The following is a 24,003-nucleotide window of genomic DNA, read 5'->3' as shown; positions in this document are numbered from 1 at the left end:
TCTTTACCGAGTTCATCATTACCGGGGTGCCAGAAAAAGAGGCCAAACCCCCGCTCCCCTGCCCCCATACCCCGCCCCTGCACAGGCGCCTCCAAACAGGTGCTGGCCCAGGGCTGGCGCGCCGGCAGCGGGCGGGGCGCCACGTTCCGTAGCTTCCTCCCGGGGCCGAGTGAGCGTAGAGTTTCGATTCGCAGGGCCTGCGCAAAGGTGGCCGGCCAAGCCCGCCCCCGGCCCGTCCCCGCTCCGCCCCCGGCCCGCCCCCGCTCCGCCCCCGGCCCGCCCCCGCTCCGCCCCCGGCCCTGCCCGGGTCCGCCCCCGGCCCGCCCCCGCTCTGCCCCGGCCTATGTAAGGCGGCGCCGCGTGGCCTCGAGCCACCGCTAGACTCCGTGTCCCTCCGCGCAGGCGGGCGGCCCCGGAGAGCTAGTGCTGCGAAGGCGGCGACGGCGGCGACCCCTCCTCATCATGGTGAGCGGGAGGACTGGGCCGGGACCCTATGCAAAACGAGAGTATTGGGGGACTTAGGGGGGGGGGGGGGGGGGAGGAAGTGGCATGCAAATGAGGACTCGAGGTTCCGGAGTTGAGTCGGGGCTTTCTTGGCTGAGGTAGGGGCGACGCGGGGAGCATGGGGAGAGAGGATGGCGCTGGAGAAAGAAGGGAAATAGGGAATCGAGCCTCAGAAGCAGCTCCCCCGGAGCACACCCGGGTGGCGGGTGGGCCGGGGTAGCGGGCACTGGGCCGCTGGGCGGGCATTCGGCACCTCCTCCCTGCCCAGGGCCTCGTCTGAGATAGTGTGCGCCTGCTGAGCTGTCTGGGTGCTGGCGGGAGGTGGGGCCTCGCGGCTTAGGGGAAAAGGCGCTTTACAGTAAAAAGTGTTGCCGCCTGTGGCTTGCGCAGGCAGGCAAACAAGTGGCTCAGAGAGGTGCTGCTGACATACAGCAACGGGTGCGAAGAGCTAGACTCCGACGCAGGTGCCCTGTACCGCCCAGTCCTGGGGCAGGCACAAAGACCACGACTTTGTGGGGGGCCCAGGGCAGAGGAGGAGGTGGCAGGCTGTGCTGAATGAAGCCCTTTGTCCAGCGCTCTCCGGCCCAGCCCCCCACCAGCCCTTCTGTGGGACCATTGTCCCCCCATCCCAGACAAGAGAGTATTATCTGTTACTGACATTGTTGGGGGAAGGGAGGCGGTCTTTGGGTGACCCTTCTCCACCCCCACCCTCCTCGGTGCCCTCAGGGGCCAGGGCAGCTGTGGTTTTACCCAGACATAGACCCCTCCACCTCCAAAGAGGTCATCCTTAATAGAGGCCAGGAATATAAAGTTAGGCTTCACTTCTAGAAACGCAGGCTTCAGGCCCTCCCCTGCAGGCACTTCCCACCAGTTTTCCTTTCAAGGTGGCCGCAGTGGGTGATCCTTGAGGCTACTTGGGACTGCCCAGACAGCCCTCTGCATACTGCACAGCCAGAAGCCCTCAGGTCCCAAGGTCGCAGGAGAGACCATCTAGAACCTCACGGCTTGGGAAGGTGCCCACGGCCCCGGGGGTGCCTGGAGTGGGGGGATTCCTGGATAGAGCCAGGCCTGAGAGGAAGAGGTGAGGCTGGCGGGGCGGCCCTGCGTGACCTGGCTGTGACCTGGCTGACGCCTGTCTTCCCCTCCTCACACAGAGTAGAGGCTTCTCCCGAAAGAGCCAGACGTTCCTGCCCAAGGTCTTCTTCCGCAAAATGTCATCCTCAGGGGCCAAGGACAAGCCGGAGCTGCAGTTTCCCTTCCTGCAGGATGAGGAGACGGTGGCCACGCTGCAGGAGTGCAAGACGCTCTTCATCCTGCGAGGCCTGCCTGGGAGCGGCAAGTCCACGCTGGCCCGGTTCATCGTGGACAGGTACCGGGATGGCACCAAGATGGTGTCTGCCGACAGCTACAAGATCACCCCCGGGCGCCGGGGGTCCTTCTCCGAGGAGTACAAGCGGCTGGACGAGGACCTGGCTGCCTACTGCCGCCGGGATGTCCGGGTCCTGGTGCTGGATGATACCAACCATGAGCGGGAGCGGCTTGAGCAGCTCTTTGAGCTGGCCGACCAGTACCAGTACCAGGTGGTGCTGGTGGAGCCCAAGACAGCCTGGCGGCTGGACTGTGCCCAGCTCAAGGAGAAGAACCAGTGGCAGCTGTCAGCAGACGATCTGAAGAAGCTGAAGCCTGGGCTGGAGAAGGACTTCCTGCCGCTCTACTTCGGCTGGTTCCTGACCAAGAAGAGTTCCGAGGCCCTCCGCAAAACTGGCCAGACCTTCCTGGAGGAGCTGGGCAACCACAAGGCCTTCAAGAAGGAGCTGCGACACTGTAGGTGGTGGGGTGGGTGGGTGGGGCACTCAGTCTTATTCGTGAGCCCCCTTGCTAGCTGGGCATAGGGTGCTGCATGCCTGGGACCATTGTTCTCCAAGCTCTTGGGGGATGCAGGGGGGCTCACCTGGCGCTGGCGGAGGTCTCCTGGGGCGGGCAGAGGTCTCCTGGGGCAGTGCACACGCAATGGGACGTGGGAGAGATGTTCGCCGGGGACGTTCCCTCTCACCGTCTCCCCAGCTGCCCTCTCCCAGCCTGGAGCTAGACCACCGACCCTGTCTTAGAGGTGGGGAGAACAAATTGCATACTGTCATAATAGGAAGTACATCAACATTTCATAGAACCCTGGAGGGAGAGTCTGGTCCAATGTTTTCAAACTCATTTTTAGCTGCAGAACCGTTTTCTAAAATACAATGTGCCATGGAGTCCTAAGCTGCAGAAAACTTACTACTAGAACTATTGTAAACGCCAGCGGGGATGGTTCCCAGGCCCTGAGTTAGCCAGCGCACCTCCTGTGGCTTTGCACAGCTCCAGAGAACAGTCTCATACCTAGAGTCCAACCTCATTTTTGCAGATGGGAAATGCACAGAGCAGATGTGGGGTTTGCCCAAAGCTGTCTTGAGAGCCCTAGACTCTATCGCCTCTAGAGGAGCCTTCCCTTACTGGGTCGGACCAGAGTGCCCTCCTGCTGTTTGTTTGCTCCACAGCTGTAGAGGAGAGATTTGGGATAGGGAAGGCCCCCCCTAGTGGCTCTTCTCCTCCAGTGACCTGTAGGAGACATGTCACCCACCCACTAATCATCTCTTCTCTTAACGCATTCCTAGTTCCCCCCGACCCCAATTTTAGACTTGAAATATCCCCACCGGTGTTTCTTTGGGTTGTCAGAGGCGAGTTGTGCCTTATACGTCTTCCAAGGACTTTTCTCAGCTCCTAAGATTCGAATGCTGGGAAAGCGGGAAACCAGGATGCCTACACCACCTGATGTGAGCTGTGCCTGTAAGTGGTGTGACAGAGATGCACCCGAGGCAGGGCTCCTGGTTAGCACTGGTTCTGCCCTGTAGAGTGACTGCCTCTTGAAGCTGCATTTATCATTAAAAATTGGGATCCTCAACCTCCTAGAGATCCAGTGGTTAAGAGCCTGCATTTCCAATGCAGGGGCCATGGATTCAGTCCCTGGTCTCAGAACTAAGATCCCACATGCCCCACGGCATGACCAAAAAACCAAAACCCCCTGGTGTCCCTGTGCATAGGACAGCGCAAGAGAAATGTGGTGGGCCACAAACAAGGCCTGCCCTCCAGGCGGGGGTCTCCCTCCCCTGTGGAGGGTGAGCTGCATCCTCAGAGGGACTCAACCCTGGGAGCTAACAGGAAAAGCCTAGTGATGGAGAAGCTAGCCTTAAGGTTATCCCATTATCTCCTAAGACCCTTCCTGTACCCATTACTTTCTAAGACCCATTGTAGCCTCTCATCCACCAAAGGAGGCTGCAGGCTACCTATTGTGCCAGTGACCAGCTGTTTCTTGTTCCAGGGGCCCCGAGTGAAATGGGTCGTGACTGATAGTTATCTGGGTGGTCACCTCCTATTGTATGTGACAGATGAGAGCCCCAGGTCCAACAGCTTGGAAGTGGGCTGGCTGTTATGCTCTTTCTGGCTCCTTCCATTATACCATACAGTTCCCCTCCTCTTCTCTTTCTAGCCCCTTTTTCATGACCTGCTTCCCTGTTTTTTCAGATGTGTAGCTCTGTTGAAGCTCAGATTCCCTCGGCTTATGCTGCCTTCCCCTGGGTTACAAGTGCCTTAGTTTTCAAGTCTGGGTAAGAGATGTAAAAATTTGCAGAACAAAAAGCAGGGAACTTAAAACACCTTTTCATAGCTCTAGAGTTGCTTTAATTTGACCAACAAATGAATGGCAGTAGATTGCTCAATTACAGTGGATTGCACACTTAAGCTCCATGTTGGATGTTTTTCCTCTGGCTCTCCCCAGCTCTTGGTGATAGCTGCTTCGATGCCCCTACTCTCCCGCCCTGACCACCCTCCCTCTCCCCCCTCAGTTGTCTCTGGGGATGAGCCCAGGGAGAAGATTGAACTGCTCACCTACTTCGGGAAGAGACCGCCGGGCGTGCTGCACTGCACAACCAAGTTCTGTGACTACGGGAAGGCCGCTGGGGCAGAGGAGTATGCCCAGCAAGATGTGAGTGCTCCCCAGGAACCTGGCGGAAGCGGGGAGAGGGCAGGGCCCTCTGGAGACCAGAAACCAGCAGCCTCTCGGGGAAACTGGAGTCTGCCCCAGCTTGTACTTCTGCAGCTTAGTGGTACTGAGCTCAGTGCCCCTGCGAAGCAGTGGCACCAGCTTGTGCTGTCGCCCCAGGGCCTTCCCCTTCTGCAGATGCGCAGGGAATGCTGGCTTCTAAGCCTGTATGCACTTCCAAAGGCTAGAAGTCCCTTACCCCAGGAGCCTGGTGCTCTGAAGTCCCTGTCCTGAGCCTGAGGCCTGGTAGTGCCCCAGAATGGGGAGTGTCGAGGGATGGAAAGGCTCATTGGCTTAAGGGCACCAGCTCCTCCCCTGCCTGCAGGCTATCCCCCACCTCTCGTATGGGGTCCTTAACCACCTGGCGTGGCACCCTGGTGTGCCTGGCTGACCCCAGCCTCCTTCAGGTTGCCTCTGCAGGAAGACAGTCCCTGACCCTCTGCCAGCTCCCTCACTTCTCTGCCTAGTTTAACAGCCATTTTACCTACTTGTTCAGTGGTCTCCTCCTTCACGAATGGAAGCTTTCAGAGGGCAGTGTGGTTCACCTTGTATCCCTAGTGCCTCCCACAGTTGCACGAATGAACACGTAGCACACACTTTCACTCCCACCTGTACATTCATTTAGTAAGATTTACTAGGCACCTGTTAACTGCCAGACAGGGCTTCCCAGGTGGCTCAGTGGTAAAGAATGTGCCTGCAGTGCAGGAGACTCAGGTTCAATCCCTGGGTCGGGAAGATCCCCTAGAGAAGGGAGTGGCAACCCACTCCAGTATTCTTGCCTGGAGAATCCCATGGACAGAGGAGCCTGGCGGGCTACAGTCCGTGGGTTCGCATAAAATAGGGCATGACTGAGCACACGGGCACGCACACAGTAGACACTGTTGGGATGAGGGGTCATGAGCAAAATAGGGAAGTTTTTTATGGTCAAAATGGGAGAGATGGGCTTTCTGAGAATCAGGTATACCGTAAGCCACAGTGTATGGAGATTTTGATCAAAGGCCTTTATTTCTGCCCTCGCCCCGCCCTCCAGGATGTTGTCTGGATACCAGAGTGCTTTTAAGGGGTGAGTTGAGTAGTAACGACAGCAGCCCTTGCTAGGTCCTCAGTCCTCACCCCGAGGAAGCTTCAGCATCAGCCCTCTCTTACAGGTGAATGAGCCTTGCAGCTTGTGGGCGGGGAGCCCAGGCCTGAGCTCAGGAAGCCTGGCATCGCTCACCCCTGCTCTCTCCTGCCTCTCTGGCTCTCTCAGGCAGCCTGGCCAGTGTCAGTGGAAAGACGTCCACCTGGCACCAGGCTCTCTGCTTGTGGCGCCCACCGTCCTTCACTGCCTCCCCCTCTAGCTCGGTCCTCTGCCCTCTCCCCCTCTGTAGGTAGTGAAGAAATCCTACTGCAAGGCCTTCACGCTGACCATCTCGGCCCTCTTTGTGACACCCAAGACGACGGGAGCCAGAGTAGAGCTGAGCGAGCAGGAGCTGGCCTTGTGGCCGAACGACGTGGACAAGGTGTCCCCCTCTGACAACCTGCCACGGGGCAGCCGCGCACACATCACCTTGGGCTGCGCGGGTGACGTGGAGGCGGTGCAGACGGGCATTGACCTGCTAGAGATTGTGCGGCAGGAGAAGGGGGGCAGCCGCGGCGAGGAGGTGGGTGAGCTCAGCCGGGGCAAGCTCTACTCCCTGGGCAGCGGGCGCTGGATGCTGAGCCTGGCCAAGAAGATGGAGGTCAGGGCTATCTTTACGGGATACTATGGGAAGGGCAAGGCCGTGCCCATAGGCAGCGGCCGCAAGGGTAGCTCCTTTCAGTCCTGTACCATCATCTGAGTGCCCTGGGCCACCTGCCCCTTCTTTACAGCGGAAGGGGGAGGGGAGGGGAGCATCCCTCTGCTTGATTTCTGATTTTTTTTTTTATTTTTTACTCAAAGTTAACTTTCCTGTAATTTTTAAAAACTTGTAAAATAACTGCTCTCTTTTCCTGCCCACCCCTTTCCCCTCTAACGCTCAAGCTTTCAACACAAGGGGGTGGGTAGGCATCATTTAGGAACCTGGACCACAGTTGACTAGGCTGGGCCAAGTTTGGCCTGGACTGGAGCCACAACCCCAAGCCCTGCTTCCAGTTAACAGGCCCCCAGGCCCACTGCCCCGCACAAGGCTGGCTAGTGGGGAGGGACACCCCAGCATTGCAAGTACTCATGGGGTGGTCACCAGCCACAGAAAACTAGTGGTGGATTTGAGATGGGAGGATCCCTGGGTTTTGAGCCCATTTCCTAATCACAGTGTACTATTTTCCAGGGTAGAGAAAGGACTTATCTTACACCTTTGGTCCTAAGTGCCTGTCCCCTCCTCACACTGTAACTAGGTAACAGTTTGACAACTAGGGGACAGAGTAGGCAGCAGCCACACCCCAGGCTGGCTGCACGTCTCACCCGGGGAAAGGGGTGGGCTGCCGTCCTTCCAGCCGTGTGGCCCTGCTGTGTCGGTGGGGAGATCAAGGCCAGAGACAGAGCCTCAGTGAGAAAGTACCAGTCTTGCCGTCTACCCAGCCTATCCTGCCTCCTTGGTGCCTCTGGAGGCCTTTGTGTCTCTGCTGAAAGGGGTCAGTGGGCACCAAAAGCGAGTGGAGTGGCCCCTGGCTGTCACGGGCCAAGCCCTATCCGGTGCCTCTGGAAGGAGGGGTTTTAACACTGCTGTAGGAGCTGGGGTTCCTGGGGTGCCCTCTACTGCCCTCCGCTCAGTAACGGCCTTGCTAATCAGGCTGTCACTTGACAGAAGTGCCTGGACAGAAGTTATTCTCCCGGCTTTGCCCAACCTCAGCAACTTGTAAGACTGATAATGAAATAAATCGTGTTAATCCTAGCTGCGTGCATCTCTCTCCCCCTGTGGCCCGCTCAGTCTTCCTTGGGGCAAGGGCAGGGTGCATTAGGACTGCCTTTGTCCCCCAGCTTGGGGCCATCGGTCCTGTCTCCCCTCTGCGGGCTGGGCACAGCTGTGGCGAGGCTGGGCAGCTGAACAGTGTCGGCTTTCATGAGGAGGCAGAAGGGAGAGAGGCTGGCCTTGGAGGCGCACAGACAGCACGAGTTGGCTGAATATGAGGGACATGTAGCACAAAGCAGCCCCCCGCCCTGTCACTGGGCACAGGCCCCCAGGTGTGCCCAGCCAATCCAATCGGAAGGACCTCAGCAAGACCCTGAGTTCTCCAGGGAGGGCCACCTTCAAGTCAGTGCCCCTTAAACACAAGGGAAGAGCTGACATTCAAGAATCTCTTCCAGGCTAACAAAGGCCTGGTTGGCTACATGGGAACTTCCCAGGCCTAATGCAGTCAGCATTTCACCATGGTCTTTGCACTGAAGGGAGAAGACTGAAAAGAAAGGGGTCGAGGCTCAGAAGGAAGAGAAATAGTTAGCTATTTGGGCCAAGGTCTTTACCTAGCCATCTCTACTTACCAGAATACCAAAAATCGGAGCTTCAGCCAAAGCCTCAAGTGTCTGCCTGGATGTCCTGAGATGATTCACCACAAACACAGAGCTCAACAGCATGACCAATGCCACTGCTTCCTGCCCCCACTTGCCTTCCATGCAGAAAGGGACACGTGTGGAGAAGGCTAGGGGTGTTTGCTAAGAATTCCACCTAATGAGCTGATGTCAGCACCCATACCACTGGGCCCAGGAGCTGCCCGTCCCACTTGGAAAGGGTATGAGGGTCAGGGAGGCAGGATTGTGTCTTTGTTGCCATCTCCCTCAAGCAGTGGGAACTGTGAACGCCTGTATAAATCTGAGTTAGCCCAGCCGGGCACCTGGCACCCACTTTGGACACATGCAGCTTCTAGTGATTTCTAGTGGCCCCTACCATAAAATGTGTTCTGAACTCACTGCCCCATGACTGGCATCAGGCTGGGCCCCAGAGCATCTCCAGGGCCTGCTTAGCATGCATGTGCTAAACACATTTTTGAGGGGGCACCCACACCCATCGTGGGATGGCTGACTGACCCTGAAGTCCACGTGGGCATCCACTCCATGCCGGGGGCCCAGGTCTGGCCCCGCTGACTGGAGTGACAAAAAGCAGCTGCCAGAGCAAAGTGCCAGAAAGGGTCAAAACATTTTATTCTCTTCATTTTTTTTCTTTTTTAATAAAGTTAAACAGTAAAACAAAAATTCACAAGCTGCCCTGTCCGCCCCCCGCCTCCCTCCCCTCCCCGCAGTCTTCGGCGCTGGCTCCCTTTCCTTCACCCCACTCACACAGACACAGGGTATCCAACTGAGAAAACGAAACTGCTCTAAGGACGTGGAGGCATGATGAAGGGAGGAGGTGAGCTGTGTCCACATTCGAGGTTAAGCTGAGCAAGTCTGCCTTTTCTGGATTCTGGGTGGTGCCCTTTCATTAGCCAAACTGGAAAAAGAAATTCCCGGGACCAGACGCTGCAGGGAAGAGAAGATTTGTCAGCTGGCTCTGGGTTTCCGAGGGAAGATCACTGCCCTGGTAACGAAGGGCTGCTTCAACCGCGAGGGGAAAGCCACCTGCGGGTATCAAACAGGCTGGGCCCCTGGGTGCAGGAAGCCCACAAGCAGGTGACATGTGTGCAACACCGTCACCCTCACAGGGAAGCTCTGGTCAGACACCTCCCTGGCCCCAAGCAGGTGTGGCTTTCGTGCTCCCGAAACCTCCGCCGCCCCCCTCACCCCCCGCCCACGCCCATCCTCAGCAGCACCCAAGGGGGTGGATGTCCTGCTAGAAGAGGATTCTGCCGCCTCCACTGATGGGCCTCTCTGACTCTCAGAGTGCTGCCTAACTGGGGAGCCCCTGAGTTGGCTTGTGGCCTGGGAACTCAGGCACACCCACCTTCAAAGCTGAAGCCCCCAGGACCACCGAAGAATGCCTTGAAGATGTTGTTTGCATCAAAATCTGTGGAGCAAAATAAGGAGCAGAGAAAGCACAAAAAGGTGAAAAAATCCAAAGTGTGTAAAGAGGAACTTAACAGAGAATGGGTCTCCAAAGCTCTCCCAGATAACAATCACTTCCCTCCTTTCCCCAAAGTCATGGTCGAGAGGCAGGCCCACTACTTGATCCCACTTTGTTCTGTTCTACTTCCAAGTGTGTCCCAAAGGAAGCTTTCCTTGCCTCAACCCACTTTGCTGTGTGTTCTCCACAATGGGAAAGGCTATTTGCTCCTAAACACTGTCTCCCAATGATGCTGGGGCTGCTCCTGAAAGGACCAGACTCTACACCTTAGGTGCCACCAGGCTATATCTAAGAATGGGACATGGCTGAATGCATGCATGTGATGCCATACTCTGTCTACATCACATGCCAGAAAAAAAGCTGCCCAGTGGCAATCAGTGTTGGGACTGGCATACATTAGATCATTCCCAATTAATACTCAACAAAACCTAAGGGGGAAGCTCAAGCAGCCCGCCCAAACCCCCTTGTCAGTGACAGCAACAACACTGAACACCGCTGCCTCGAGCCTCCCCCAGCGTGGCGCTCTTCTCAGCAGGCCATGGTGGGCCTCACGTAGCCAGTCTGCCCAAGCTGCACAGGATTTACCTCCAGCGGCCAATCCCACAGGCACATGGTATTTAAAAGTGAATTTCTTGCCTGTGTATCTGCTCATCTTCCTGGCTCCCCCAGCTCAGTGAACAGCCCCATAGAATCAGCTGTGCCCAAGCCACTCTCGACTTAGTCCTCTGCTTCTCCTGACACGCTCAGCAGCCGACTCCTGCCAATGCTGTCTCCCAACCGCGCCCTCTGCCTCTCCTGAAACGCTCAGCAGCCAACTCCTGCCGATGCCATCTCCCGACCGTGCCCTCGATCCTCTCCTAGTGATCTTGTTTTCCCTCCTCTTCACCTTTTCTAAACCAGCTCTCCTCACTGCCATCACAAATATAACTCCAGAGCTGAAATCAGGTCCACGGCTCCCTTTCTTAAACCCTTCAACAGCTTTTGACTGCTTACAGCTCTTCTCAACTGCTGGGTAGAGCAATGTTTATTATTGTTAAAATTAGGTTTGTAAAACACACCCACCCACCCTGAACTGGTGAGGTCACGGTTATCTATATAGCATCATCAACCTTATTTTTTTAAGTTCCGAGAGAGTTTCTCAGCGGAAGAGAAAGGGCTGGCATTAGAGGCAGTGGTCTGAGAACTGTGCACAGCTCAGGGCTTCTTTTATCTCTAACTGAGCTCACAGTGAGCAATGATGGTCTCAGCTACGCTTCACTTCATTCTAAGTCTTCTGGGGAAACTGAAGTCTGTGAGGGCTTATGGGAATGTGCCAGACACGTAAGTATCAGTCATCAGACACTTTGCAATGGGAGAAAAAAAACCTTCCAGCCAAAAGGAAAAACCCAGTGTTTCCTGTAGCCTCTAAGGCCTGCTAAGGTCTGACCCAGCTACTGTGTGGCTATGCCCTGGGCACCCTCTACCCTCCTAGCCAAGCCTTGGTCACTCCCCTACAGTGCTGTGCTTTTCTGCATATCCAAGCTTTCCCTTGCTAGTGCTGACCTCTGCACTCACTCTGTACCCCTGGCACCTGCTACCCTTGACTGCCCTCAATGGGCTCCATGTCTATCAGACCAAGGGTGAGACGTGGCCCGTGGACCAGGGTTTGCAAACCCTTGGACTGTGGGTTTGATTCAGCTTTGTTATTTTCCATACCCATCACAGCACCTCACACATTACAGCTACTCCTCAGAGTGCACTTAACAAACTGTTGGGCACTGGCTGATGGCATAAGACACCCCCACCCCCACCCCACTCCTCCGCCCACAGAATGTCTTCAGGAAAAATGCTAACATTTCACAGGTGTCAGATTCAACCCAGGCCGCCCCAACCAGCTCCCAACTTACCACCCATATTCATGCCCTCTTCATCAAGGTCTTGTCCACTGTCATAGCGAGTCTTTTTCTTGGGATCAGAGAGAATGGTAAAAGCTTCTCCGACTTCCTTGAACTTTTTCTCCTCCTCCTTCTGAACTTCGGCACTGGCTCCACTGTGCCGATCTAAAGGGAGGAATACAGGAAGAACTCAGAGTCTCAAGAAAACAGAGTTAAAGGGAAAGACTACATTACGTCTCATTTTACAATCCAGTACTTCCCACATTTGGAGTATACAGAACCGAGCACCACCTAATTCCAGCTGAGGAGCCTCTCTGAGGCTTTGGTGCTGGACTGACCATGGCAGCAGCCGGCCCAACTTGCTCCTCCCACTGAGCCCCACTACCGACCCGCTCTACCTGGATGGTGCATCAAGGCCCGCTTCCGGTAGGCTTTCTTGATCTCGTCCTCAGAGGCATTCTTGTCTACACCAAGAATCTTGTAGTAATCTTTCCTCTTACTCTTCTTCAGTTCTAACTGTGCATTTTTAAGGAGCTGTTTGTGTTCTGGAGGAAGACATTTAGCGTCAACGGATAAATCTGTTTTGGGCTTCCTTTACCAAGTCCCAGCCCAGATGCCCTGGAGTCAGAAGCCCTGTTAACCACAGAACAGGCTTTTATGATGATTTCTTGTGGAGATTAAAAAATATATTTATACTTAGGTTCTTCACATCAGCCTCATCACACAGAAAATGAAAGTGGCAGGGAGAACTAGGGACCAGAAAACAGGTGCCTTGTCCCACATTTGGGATCTCTGCTCACTTCTTCCAATGAGCTTCAGGTTCACCCTGGAATCAAACAACTCCCATGTCCCATTTTAGGACCTACAAGTCAAACCACACAGTTCCCTAAGGAACATGTGCTCAAAATTCTTTACCTTTTGTTTTCTCCGTCTGATATACTTTTTCATAGTCCCGTACTGCTTCTTCATACTGTTCTGTGTCCAAGTAACTGAAAAGGAAATACAGGGCAGTACAACGACATAAATAGCAATGGCCTTTGGTATCAATCTAGGGAAAGAGGCATGGCTCAAGCAAGAGACACAAACTTTTGGTTGAGATGCTTCATGAAATAGGAGTTCTTTAAGCTAGCCACAAGAAAACTTCACTACCAGTTCCTCAAGAAAAAGAGAGAGGTCTCACGCCACTTGCACCCACCAGCAAAGTGATACACTGCTCTGAGGAGAAAGCAACCAAGGGGAGAACGCTCCTTCTGATTCCACTCAGAGCCACTGAGAGGCATCTGGATCACCTTAGGAGAGACCATGTGAGGGCACCTACTTGACACTTGGGACTGAAACAAGGGAGAAAAATTATCAAGTGAGATCAATGGATATGGAAGAGTTTTGAAACCGAAAGTGCCAGAAACATGCGGGGCCAGCTCCAATCCAGAGGAGATGTGGGATTAGTCAGCCACGAGAAGGATCAAGTTCAAGGTGGTGGCTGCCGGCAAATGCTTCCATTAAGACTAGTCAGTCTGAGAGATATAGGTTAGTGAGACAGAAAAGGAGACTGTGAACACAGGCTTGATTCTCTTTCAGTGGCACAGAGGAAGGAAGGACCCTGACCCAAGATGGGAGGAAACCAGGCTGATCGCCAGATCTTATAAATGTCTCTTCCACAGAAATAAAGTGGCATTTTCCTGATGATATCACTCGCTCCGAGACTGCCCTACTGATTGAACAGACTCTTGTAGGAATCCCAGAAACAGTCACCATCAGCTGGGGAGTGGAGAGTGACCACACAGTGCCACTTGCCACTACAGAGAGAGGTTCAATTTCTCAGACCGCTGCTACCCAAGCTCATCTTTGCAAACATCACATAGCACCCCCAGGCCTAGAGGCCAGGGCGGAGGGAGCATTACTGATGGGGCTGGTGAGAGACAAGCCCAACATTCTTAGGCATCTCCAATTTTCTGGCCACATCTTGATTTATGACTTTTAAAAAACGGCGCAAAACCAATGCCCCAGAGATGCAGGGCACAAATGCTACTAAGAATGCAGAGAACCCATTTTCAGGATTAAGTATAATAATATAAACGGAAGTAACACAAAATTAGAAACAACTCTGGGTAAAGACTGATGTGACAAAAAAGCTAACCTGATGGACTTTCCAGACCCTTACATAATGTACCAAATAAGCCTACATTACAGTTTTACTTCACACTTTTTTAAAAAATTCAAGGACATCCTAACATTAAAGAAAACAATTTTAGAAAGAAAAAGAAAAGTAGAGCTTTAGGGAAAATGGAAAGCTCCATTCAGCCCATGACAGGAGCTGCAGCAAAGGTCTGGCCTCTCCCCACCAGTGGGGTGAGCTGACGCAGATCCCGGCAGCACTCAGGCTTCTGGGAAGGCTTCAGCCTGAGCTAATCTCCAGTACGTCTCATCAGTCCCAGCTGCTCCAGAGGGCTGTTGCCAAGTTCTCAGCCAACTGTGCTCAACAGTGCAAGCTGTGCTCTGTGGCAGGATCTCACAGCAGACCTATGCAGAGGACAGTTCTGCTTCTACCACAAAGATAAGGAGCTATCTGACCAAAGCAATTTCTGTTTATTGCACACATATGAATAAAACATAATCTTTCCTCCCATTACCCTCCTAACAAATCCAGAATTTTCTGTTCTCTTCCCATTCCCTGTTCAAACACTTTAGAGTGTTCCACTGAGTTGATACAGTCTTATGTTTCCAGTCACGCCCTCCCTACCAGACATCTAGGTGAGAGTCTGCTTTTTTTTCTTTAATAGTAACACTGCTGTAAACATGGATACAACACTTTTTATCTGTTAAAATAAGTCTTTAGCTGGTCAAAGGGTACACTATACTTCTGTATTCCAAAGCTTCCATGTGTGTCTGCAAGTGGTATGAAAAGATGAGATGACTGATAGATAGTCTCATAGAATCTGTAATATAATTGTGTGTGTGACAGACTTAGTCATCTACTTTAGAAATTCACTTAAAAAAAAAAAAAACAAAAAAGCACTACACAGGAGAGCAGTTTTCCTATTTTTCACAAACGTGGATAATCTGGGGCACACTAAATGTGAAGCAGCCCATGCTCTCACCGCTGGTGAGACTGGGGAGCCTGAGGAACTATGAGCTTGCTCACCAGGTAGCAGTAGTAACACCTGTCCTTTGGCTAGGACACTCCACAAGGAACACGACGGCTGTGGGAGGACTGGGACATAACAAATGGGTCTTCCTCTAGGAACTTTAGAAGACAGAACATTCTTCTCTGTCTGGGAAATAATCTGAAGTAAGATGGATTTGGGGGAGCGGTCTCTCTCAGCCCTTGCTCATGTTCCTGTCTGGAGAAGAGTCTAGCGGCTTCAAAAATAAGATGAACAAGTATGCTGCAGAGCAACCTGACTCTGAAGGCAAATCTAAGCGCTGGATCTAGGCAGGCACATCCTGGCTCATAAATAACCTAGCCAGACAAGGATATTTCAAAGGGGACTTCCCTATACTGCAGCGATGCACAGCCAGATTAAATCCCTTCCTATGGAAGCACTGTCTTCCCTAACTCAGAACATACAGGATAGGCACAACTCTAAACTACCACAAGAGACACCTTATTCTTCCTCTTCCAAGCACCATACATTCATTCAACAAAGCATTAATTGAGTGAGCACCTACTGTGTGCTAAGCACTGTGTCAAGTTAGAGCAAAAGTGTACAACACAAAATAAAATCTCCAAAGGAAATGGATTTTAAACTTTAACAAAAGGAATTTGGGTCAGGCATCAGAGGAAACTTACTGACCGTGAGGGGCGTAAGACACAGGCATGGGAGACTGAGGGAGCTTGTGCAATCTCCTCCGCTGGAGGTCTATAAAGATAGCTCTAGGGCTGGAACAATCCCACCTAGAGGCAGGGGGAAGGACCAAATGACCTCACAACATCCCTGGGTCTGCTTCATCATCCACAATGCAATTCCCCTGGCAGGCCAGCAGCAATGCCCTCTTCCCCCCACCCACCAGAGGCACTTACCACTGAGCTCTTCTCAAGTAGGCTTTTATATAAGTGTCATCGAGCTTCACTGCATTTGTGCAGTCTTCTATTGCATCATCTAGTTTCCTAAGCTTCAGGAGAGAGAGAGCAGTCATACTTCACATCTTCGGTGACTGAGGGAGCCCAGAAGCTGTGGCCATGGGTTCAGAATTCTAAGAGGATCCATTAGTCATGCTGGCCCACTGTCACATTCATTCTTAGAAAGCTAGTCCCTCAGAGGGCTAAGGACACCAAATTCAAAATTGGGTTCTTAGAATTCTAAGTGATGGAAGCCAGGCACACTTAGCTGCAAGCAAAAACCACATCTAATGTTTCAGGTTAGTGCCCAACCAGACATGGCAAGAGGAAGGGTGGTTCTTGCCTCCTATTCTTCCAGAGGCCAACTGGAGGAATAAGAATTACTGTAATTTTTTTAAACCACTAGGACTCTGCAAGAGTAAGGAGCCTATTCTTGTTTCCTGATGGTTGTGTGGGACAGCACTTAGGGTATTTTCCAATGAGCAGGGTGACCATCGGTTATACTGGAGAAAAAACTAAGCCTGCCTAATATTCTCATGTCCTCGGAATCCCTCCTAAAAAAGAATCACTTGGTTAGGCAAAAAGAAGCAACACTTGCTTTAAAAATTGTCTCAATGCCTTTAGCCATTCTCTTTTTTTATCCCTAGCCATTTTTTTACTGTAAGAAAGGATCTTGAAGAACAGGTGGGAATATCCTTCCAAACTGTCCCTCAAGTGTCCCTAAATTCCACAGAAGAAATAAAAGCTTGCCTCTCAGAAGTTCATTCCGCACAAGCTGAAATATTAACCTTTTCTCTTCTCATCTGGTTTACCCTCACTGGGCAAAGTTCTCAAGACTTTCTGTTGACCCTGAAAAATATAGGCCCCAGGCCACAGACCAAGTGCTTACCTTGGAATTAACCGTACCCCGATTACAGTAGAGTTTAGCATTTGTTTTTATATTGTTGGGGTCTATTCCCAGGGCTTCTGTGTACAGTTCATATGCTAGCTTGTAATTTCCTTCTTTAAATGCTTTATTTCCATCTTCTTTCTTTGCTTTAAGTGCTTTGGCATTCTATAGAGAAAACAAGGGGAGTTTCAGTTCACATCCAGAAACGCTCAGACCACTGCAGAGAGTCCAGAGTCTATTTTCTGTTTCTTAGATCCCAGGATGGCCCCCTACCCTGCCCAACCCCACCACCTGGGCTATTTGTTGCTCATTGGTGCTTGCTACGGAGTGGACAGGAGAAACTGAGATTTATAAAACAATACCAATGAGACCTGTGTTACCCAGAGTTTACCTCTCTCTACTCCCCAGGATAAGCATGACTATCTTTTCTTCACTGAAGGAAGAAAAAAAGAAAAAACACTGAGATATCAAAAGGATCTGACTCTAAATTATCGTATTTACCTTCAGGCAAATACAAAGTTGTCCTGAAATAAATTCTAATGAAAGAACCAAGCATCCTGGCAAGGTGGGAAGAAGTGCTATCGCATTCCCTGTGACCATCGGAAACCTTTCACCCTGTCTTAAAGGTGCAAAGAGGAAGCTTTCTTTCCTGCCCAGATCTGGTGCCTAGAACTTACTCTGCAAGCAACGCAGGCCTTCTCGTGGTCAGGAGCCATCCTGAGAGCCTGTACAAAAAACTGAACCGCCTTCTCAATACAATCTTCATAATAAAGGCAAAGACCTCGTACGTACAGAGCATCAGCATTGGTGGAATCCATTCGTAAAATGTCACTGCAACAGCCAGAAAGGGGCACATTCAGCTGTGGTCTGGATTTCCCTCACAGTTACTATCATTTGGCCATTTTTTTTTTCCTTGACCATGTGTCTAATATGGAAAGAATCCAAAGGTAGGTTCCCAAGAACTCCTCCAAAATTACCTGTTCCCCGCCCTTACACACTGTGTCTCACAGTCTTTAATTAGAACAGGGTTGGCAGATACAGCCCACAGGACCAAATTCCACTTGCTGCTGGATTTTGTAAATAATGTTTCCTTGAAATCCAGCCATCTATTCGTTTATCTATTATCTATGGCTGCTTTTACACTGTAGTGATAGAGTTGAATTGTTAACAGAGACCACACAGCCTGCAAAGCCTAAAAGTATTTACTAACTGGTTCTTTACAGTTTGCAAACCCCTTGAATAGAAACAAAAGAACACTTAACATCTGTTCTTTCACATACAGGTCAAGTACCTATTGAACTTTGTAAAACCCTTAGGTTTTCAGACTTGGTCTAACCTTTGGCTTTAAGTCCCAGGAAGGTCTGATCACCCTATCTATAGGAGCGTACGTAACTCCCGACGTAGAGAGCTGCTGGACAGCATTTTTCCAGTGCTACCTGGCCTTTCACTGCAGAACTGGCTTGGCTTCATACCTGGCCACAGACTGTGCTTCTGGGTAACGACCCAGCATTGCTAAACATTCTGCTTTGAGGATTTTGAAGCGATGGCAGGCAGGGGCATATTCTAGGGCACGGTCCATGCAAAAAACAACCTATGGGGAAGAAGAAAGCAAATGAGATTCTTTATCCTGAACTCCAGAAATGTCTTCACTTTAGTCTGGTCACAGGTAACAGAGAGATTTAAGGGAAAGTAATGCCAGAGGTTTAAAAACATTCCTAAATTACCAGATTAAACCACTGAAATGAGGAGAGCAGTTGATCCAGATGATGACAACAGCAGCAGACACTTACTGAGTACTTTATACACTAACTCATTTAATGCTCGCAACAATTTTATCAAGAAAAGTTGTACTACTACCCTTATTTTTAATTTTATTTTTTCTGGATTTATTATTTTTTAAATTAATTTATCTGACTGGGTCGGGTCTTCACTGGGGCACACAGGCTCTTCGCTATGGCACATGATTGTCTCTAGCTGTGGCGCCCAGGTTTAGTTGCCCCGCAGCATGTGGGATCTTAGTTCTCTTCTCTGACCAGGGATCAAAATTGTGTCCCTTGCATTGGGAGGCAGATTCTTAACCACTGGACCACCAGGGAAGTCCCTATTACCCTTCTTGAGTGATGAAAAAACCAGAGATTAAACTAACTTGTTCAAGGTCACCAAAGCCAGTAAGTGATAAGAATAGAATTTGATCTTAGACACGAAGACCCAGAGCCTATAACCCTAATCACCATGCTAAGGTGCCTCCACAGGGAATCCATTCAACAGTGACTGTGATCAAAACTCTCATTCTTGTACTTCCCTGGTGGTCCAGTGGTTAAGAATCCACCTGCCAATGCAGGGGACCCAGGTGAGATCCCTGGGCTGGGAAGAATCCACATGCTGCAGGGGGACCGAGCCCACGCACTGCAACTCCTGAATTCCCACACTCTCTAGAGCCCATGCTCTGCAACAGGAGAAGCCACCACAACGAGAAGACCACACACCATAAAGACAACAGCCCCCACTCACTGCAACCAGAGAAAGCTCTCGGGCAGTAACAAAGACCCAGCGAAGCCCAAAATAAATAAAATTAAAAAATAAAAACAACTCTCATTCTTCTAGAATACTATTATTTGCTACTTTGCATAACTCATGTTTAGCCTAGTAAGAAAGACAAGGAACAGCAAAAAAGAACCTGATAGAGTCACTGTTCCCTGACGCCACTGACACCACTCAGTTTCCTCCGTCCTATGACGTGAGCCTCACATCTCACTGACTGCCCTGGTGGCCACTCTTCCACTTTAGAATATCCAATATATTAGTTCACCTTCGGTGGTCCTAGACTATACTTACTATGTCACTATACTAACCAAAATGTAAGTCACACACACACACAGAGCTCGGATTTTTTTCAGTCTTTCAGCTTAATAAAGATTCTCCATATATTCCCATCTTTTTTCTCAGTTTGTTCTCTGAGCTTTCACTTGTTGTTTATCTGCTATACCTGGGAGATCCCTCTTGAATCATTTTCTCCTAGGAATAACTGATCCAACAGAGAAATCTGGAGTTTAGGGACATCTATTCCCTCTAAAAATCTGGTCATCGTGATCAAGAAGTGATGAAGTTTGAAAACATAGAAATAACTCAAATTCCATCAACAGGAGACTAGTTAGGTAATGCAGACATTCATAGAACAATATGTGGATCTAACGTAGAATGAAGAAGCTCTACGTACTAATATGGAAAGACTTCCAAGGCCTATTAAGTAAAAAAATTAAAAAAGGGCAAGGTATAGAACTTTGCATAGCATTATTACCTTTCATTCAAAAGAGAGAGAGAAAAAAAAAAAAAAGAAAATGAAGAATCTGTATTTGTTTTTGTTGGGAATTCCCTGGTGATCCAGTGGTTAGGACTTGGCGCTTTCTCTTCCAGGGGCCGGGTTCACTCCCTGGTTGGGGAACTAAGATCCTGCAAGCCACACAGCACGGCCAAAATCTGTATTTGTTTATTTATGTAGACCAAAACTGTAGCAGAAAATAGAACAAGAACAGTGCTTACCCAGGGGGTGAGAAATAGACAGATGGAAGACAAGTTTGGGGAAACACTTATCACTGTTTACACTTTCCAGCTTCTGAACAAGAATAGCATTTATTCAAATATTTAAATTTAAAAGTAAGGGAGAGTACGTGAACACCATGAGCTGTTGCACCTGGAAGACTTTTCTGCAGTGTCAAAAGTGGGGACGGCTCTCCTTGAATGGCACAGGTTATACCCTGGAAATTCTAAGGACCATAGGAAAATGCAGGCATTGAGTAGGGGAGTCATGGTGCTAATTTTCCCTTCCTTAAACAGAAAAAGAATTGGGGGAGAACAGTCAGTCAAATGTAAGCAGTCACACCCTGCTGCCTTTGCTAGGTTCTGTAGCGAGATGGTTCGGCTCCTGGTGGGGAGTGTCAGTTGGAGCCTCAGGGCTTCACTTCCCACCCCCACCTCCCCAGGACTATCGACAGCTGCAGGCAAAGAAGATCTTTGTTTCTTACAAGTTCATCTGTTTCCCCTGCCAGAATCATAATTCTTCATTTGTGACATCACCATGAACTACAGTGGGGGGGTTGGGGGGGGTGGGATGTCACAAACAGAGGATTCTGTCACAAACTGGGGATTCTGGCTCCAGGATAGGCAAGAAAGAAAAGAAACCCAAAAGACTGCCTTTCGACACAACGCTTTTGCTTATGTAAACCTCAGAAAACATGACAGGAGGCAGAACTGCTTTCCAAACACACACACACACACACACACACATACACACAAAGTACAAATCACACTACAAAGACACCGTGGTTACTAAAACCAAAGGACAGAAGAGGGATGCTAGTAAGTTAATGCGGACTCTATAAGCTAATCAGATATTACCAAATAAAAAGACCATCACAGTCTGTGACTTAAGAATGATTCTTAACTGTACCCTTTCATCAAGCATTTGAGGACCTGCTACAGAAAGTACTGAGCAAATTCCCACATATGAATTGACAACTCCAGCTCTTGGATGATACCAACTTCTTTTAAGTGATCCTGAAAACCGATCCTTATCAGTGACTTTTAACTCTTTTCAGGGCCACTTACCTCCCTTTGAAACTAGTGAAAGCTGCTTCCAAGTTCCCTTGCTCAAGACCTAGAAAGATACCTGCAACTCGGATACCCTTCCCGTGTTTCACACAGGTCAATCCCTTTGCCAAGTACATTTTTCATGAACTGTCATACAGCTCCATAAAGGACAATGGTGTGCTTTCGTGGAAACGCTTACTGTCAGAAGGGTAGTGTTTATAGCCTAAGCTATAAACACTATTCAAAAACGTAAAAGGGGTCTCTGCTGCGTTCAGTTCACAGGTATTAAAGCTAGCTCTCATTATTCTAATAAAAATATGTAATCCAAACTTAGTATTTAATTCCAACTGGCTTTTCCTTTACTAACTAACACACTTTTAGGCTACTACCTCCTATTAGAAACAGGGATGAACTCAAGTAACAGACCTGTACTGCTTTTTATTACACAGTGAAATAAAATTAAGGAAAAAAAAACACTTCCAACAAAAAAAAGTTTTTTTAACTCTGTTGATGTGGAGCAGCAGGAGCTCTTATTCCTTGCTGGTGGGAATGCAGAAGGATACAGACCACTTCTGAAGACAGTTTGATAGGTTCTTGTAAAATTTAACAAATTTTTACTATAGGATCTAGTAATTGGACTTCTTGGTATTAACCCAAAGGAGGTGAAACTTAAAGCCACACAAAAACCTGCACACAGATGTCTAGAGCAGCTTTATTCATAACTGCCCAAAACATGATCTAACAAATATACCTCTGGAATTTCCCTCTGGGGAATGTGGATAATGGGGGAAGCTATGCAAGTGTGGGGCAGAAGGCTATGGGAAATTTCTGTACTTTCCTCTCAATTTGGCTGTGAACCTAAAACATTCTTAAACAAATTAAGTCTTTAAGAAAAAAAGAGGGAAAGAAATGGTCAATGCCAAATTAAAGGGAAAGTTATTGTTTTAGATCTTCTGTACCTTACTATTCCTCTATTTACCACACACACACACACACACACACACACAGAACTTTGTGAGAGAAGTGTAGATGAGATTTCTACATAGTTGTAGTTTACCTTCCGAAAATCCCGCTTCTCAAAATCCGTTTCTGCTATTTTCTCATATTCTATGACTGCATTCGCATTCTTGAACTATACCAGAAAAATAATATAATAGAGTTTTAATGAAGCTGTAGATTCCACAACCACAAAACCCAACAGGGCCTTGATGAATTTATTTTAAAGAAAATCAGAACCACAGACTTTTCACAAGTCATATTGGTGAAGATATAGCCAAGACTTCTTAACAGAAAGGTTAAGGTCCAACCTTCACCCTCAGTTTGAACTTAAAAGTTAGAAACGTGAACCATGACAAGATGTATGTAAAATAAGAGGCACTGTCAGGGGTTTGGTGAGATTCTCACTAAAATGTATCCAACAGTAAACAAGGTACATAAGAAAATGGAATTAAAACATGTTTCAGCTGCTAACAATTTAATTAGGATCTGAATTCATAGAAGGTTTTTAACCTCACTCAAATCAGTTCCTTGATGCATCTGCCCACGCCCCACTCCCACCAACTCGGAAACTCTCTACATTTCACAGATTTTCCAAAGCTATAAGTCATATTCAAAACCCCTTTTATGATAAGGAAGCTGAGGCTCTGAAAGACTGAGACTTGTGCACAGTCACCCAGGTGTGGCTGATGGCAGAAGTGAGACAGGATCTCGGTTCTGATTTTCAAGTCACTACTCCTCCCAAATACACCACCCTGTTTCCTCTGATACAGACAAGGCCAAGCCCATACCTCCTGCTGGGCCTGAGCATTTTTGTGATCCAGTTCTAGGGCTCTCTGGAAACTACGACACGCCGCCATGGCATTCCCTAGAGACAGGTGGCATTTGCCTTCTCGTAGATGTCCCTAGGAGAAACACAAACGGGGAAGAAAAGGAACATGACTGGCCAAGCAGAGGGACATCAACAGCAGGAACACCCACACAAAACCAACAAGGGATAAAAAGAGCCGGAGCAGCAGTTATCAGCCAGGGGTGACTCTGCCTTCCACGGCAGCATTCAGCAGCGCTACGCATGTTGTTCCTTGTCACAATTGGGAAAGCAGGGAATCTGCTGAAAATATCCTACAATGCATAGGACAGCCTCCTACAATTAAGAATTATCTGGCCCCAAATGTTAATAATGTCAAATCTGAGAAACCCTGGGCTACAGGAACTCAAGTATAAGCAACTTAGTACCCCTGAAACAGCCCTATTACATACCCGGACGAAACTGTCATCCAACCTCACTGACTGCTGTGCATCCCCGAGAGCTTCCCGGAACTTTCCGAGCATCATCAGAGTGGCGGCTCGATTCCCATAATAGCTAGCATTTTTAGGACACATATCTACAGGAAAGGCAGAAGAATGTAGAACAAAGTTTAGCGTGGGTCACTGCTTCAAAAACTCAGGGGCACCGACACCCTCAGAATTATATCAAGACAATCAAACTAAAACAGGAATGTTGGCATGCTCTCTTTAAAGGCCATGGCCAAATTTTTGACTACTTGTGCAATGGACAGTAACAATGGTGAAATCAATTTACAAATAAAAGTTATTTAGAAATAATTTATACTTAGCTTTAAAGTGTACTGATTATCTTTTAGGAGTGAGGGGTTAGCACATTTATCTTAATGATTTGTATTTTATGTAAGAAGATACAAAAATGAATTTGCATTTGTTGAGTTGGAGGTGCAGACGGAGCAAGTTAGGTGAGAAAAATGCTGATACGAGATTAAAATACTGCAAACTGAGCGTGTAACTAAAACTCGTTAATATCTACAAAGGTCTCTCTATTCTGGTTTCCTCCGTGTGAAAGAGATCACCAGTCCAAGTTCGTGCATGAAACAGGGCATTCAAAGCCAGTGTACCAAAGGGATAGGATGGGAAGGGAGGTGGGAGGGGGGTTCGGGATGGGGGACACATGTACACCCATGGCTATTTCATGTCAACGTATGGCAAAAAACACCGCAATACTGTAATCAGCCTCCAATTAAAATAAATTAATTAATTTAAAAATCTAGAAAGGTCAT

At 49.3% G+C, this 24,003-nt stretch overlaps 2 protein-coding genes across 4 annotated transcripts in view; one reads left to right on the top strand and one right to left on the bottom strand.

The window, feature by feature from the left end:
* Positions 1-315: 315 nt before the first annotated feature.
* On the top strand, positions 316-7,428 carry LOC120867110 (2',3'-cyclic nucleotide 3' phosphodiesterase). Of its 2 annotated transcripts, none has more exons than XM_040245318.1 (4): positions 316-465; positions 1,659-2,328; positions 4,380-4,519; positions 5,947-7,428. In XM_040245318.1, exons 1-4 carry the CDS (start codon positions 463-465, stop codon positions 6,394-6,396), a joined length of 1,263 nt encoding a protein of 420 aa, XP_040101252.1. In that variant the 5' UTR covers positions 316-462; the 3' UTR covers positions 6,397-7,428. The 2 variants fall into 2 exon arrangements, with proteins under 2 accessions (XP_040101252.1, XP_040101253.1); XM_040245319.1 differs by lacking the exon at positions 316-465 and adding an exon at positions 565-602.
* Positions 7,429-8,648: 1,220 nt separating this feature from the next.
* Positions 8,649-24,003, bottom strand: part of DNAJC7 (DnaJ heat shock protein family (Hsp40) member C7) — a 28,285-nt gene continuing 12,930 nt past the window's right edge. The window contains exons 3-15 of one of the 2 annotated variants that reach the window (XR_005721806.1): positions 23,195-23,319; positions 22,726-22,839; positions 21,996-22,070; positions 17,824-17,942; positions 17,029-17,182; positions 16,352-16,516; positions 15,424-15,515; positions 15,197-15,297; positions 12,318-12,391; positions 11,801-11,947; positions 11,415-11,567; positions 9,409-9,471; positions 8,649-8,987 (exon numbers count right to left, since the gene is read on the bottom strand). Coding sequence is in view for 1 of the 2 variants with exons in the window: in XM_040245298.1 (XP_040101232.1) it covers positions 8,950-8,987; positions 9,409-9,471; positions 11,415-11,567; positions 11,801-11,947; positions 12,318-12,391; positions 15,424-15,515; positions 16,352-16,516; positions 17,029-17,182; positions 17,824-17,942; positions 21,996-22,070; positions 22,726-22,839; positions 23,195-23,319 (1,319 nt within the window). In the remaining variant the exon portion in view is untranslated. The remainder of the gene's footprint in view (positions 8,988-9,408; positions 9,472-11,414; positions 11,568-11,800; positions 11,948-12,317; positions 12,392-15,196; positions 15,298-15,423; positions 15,516-16,351; positions 16,517-17,028; positions 17,183-17,823; positions 17,943-21,995; positions 22,071-22,725; positions 22,840-23,194; positions 23,320-24,003) is intronic. The other variant, XM_040245298.1, reaches the window with a different exon arrangement.

The sequence above is a fragment of the Oryx dammah genome, unplaced genomic scaffold (genome assembly GCF_014754425.2).
Source record: "Oryx dammah isolate SB20612 unplaced genomic scaffold, SCBI_Odam_1.1 HiC_scaffold_8, whole genome shotgun sequence".
NCBI lineage: Eukaryota > Metazoa > Chordata > Mammalia > Artiodactyla > Bovidae > Oryx > Oryx dammah.
This window is presented reverse-complemented; position numbering and strand designations above follow the sequence as displayed.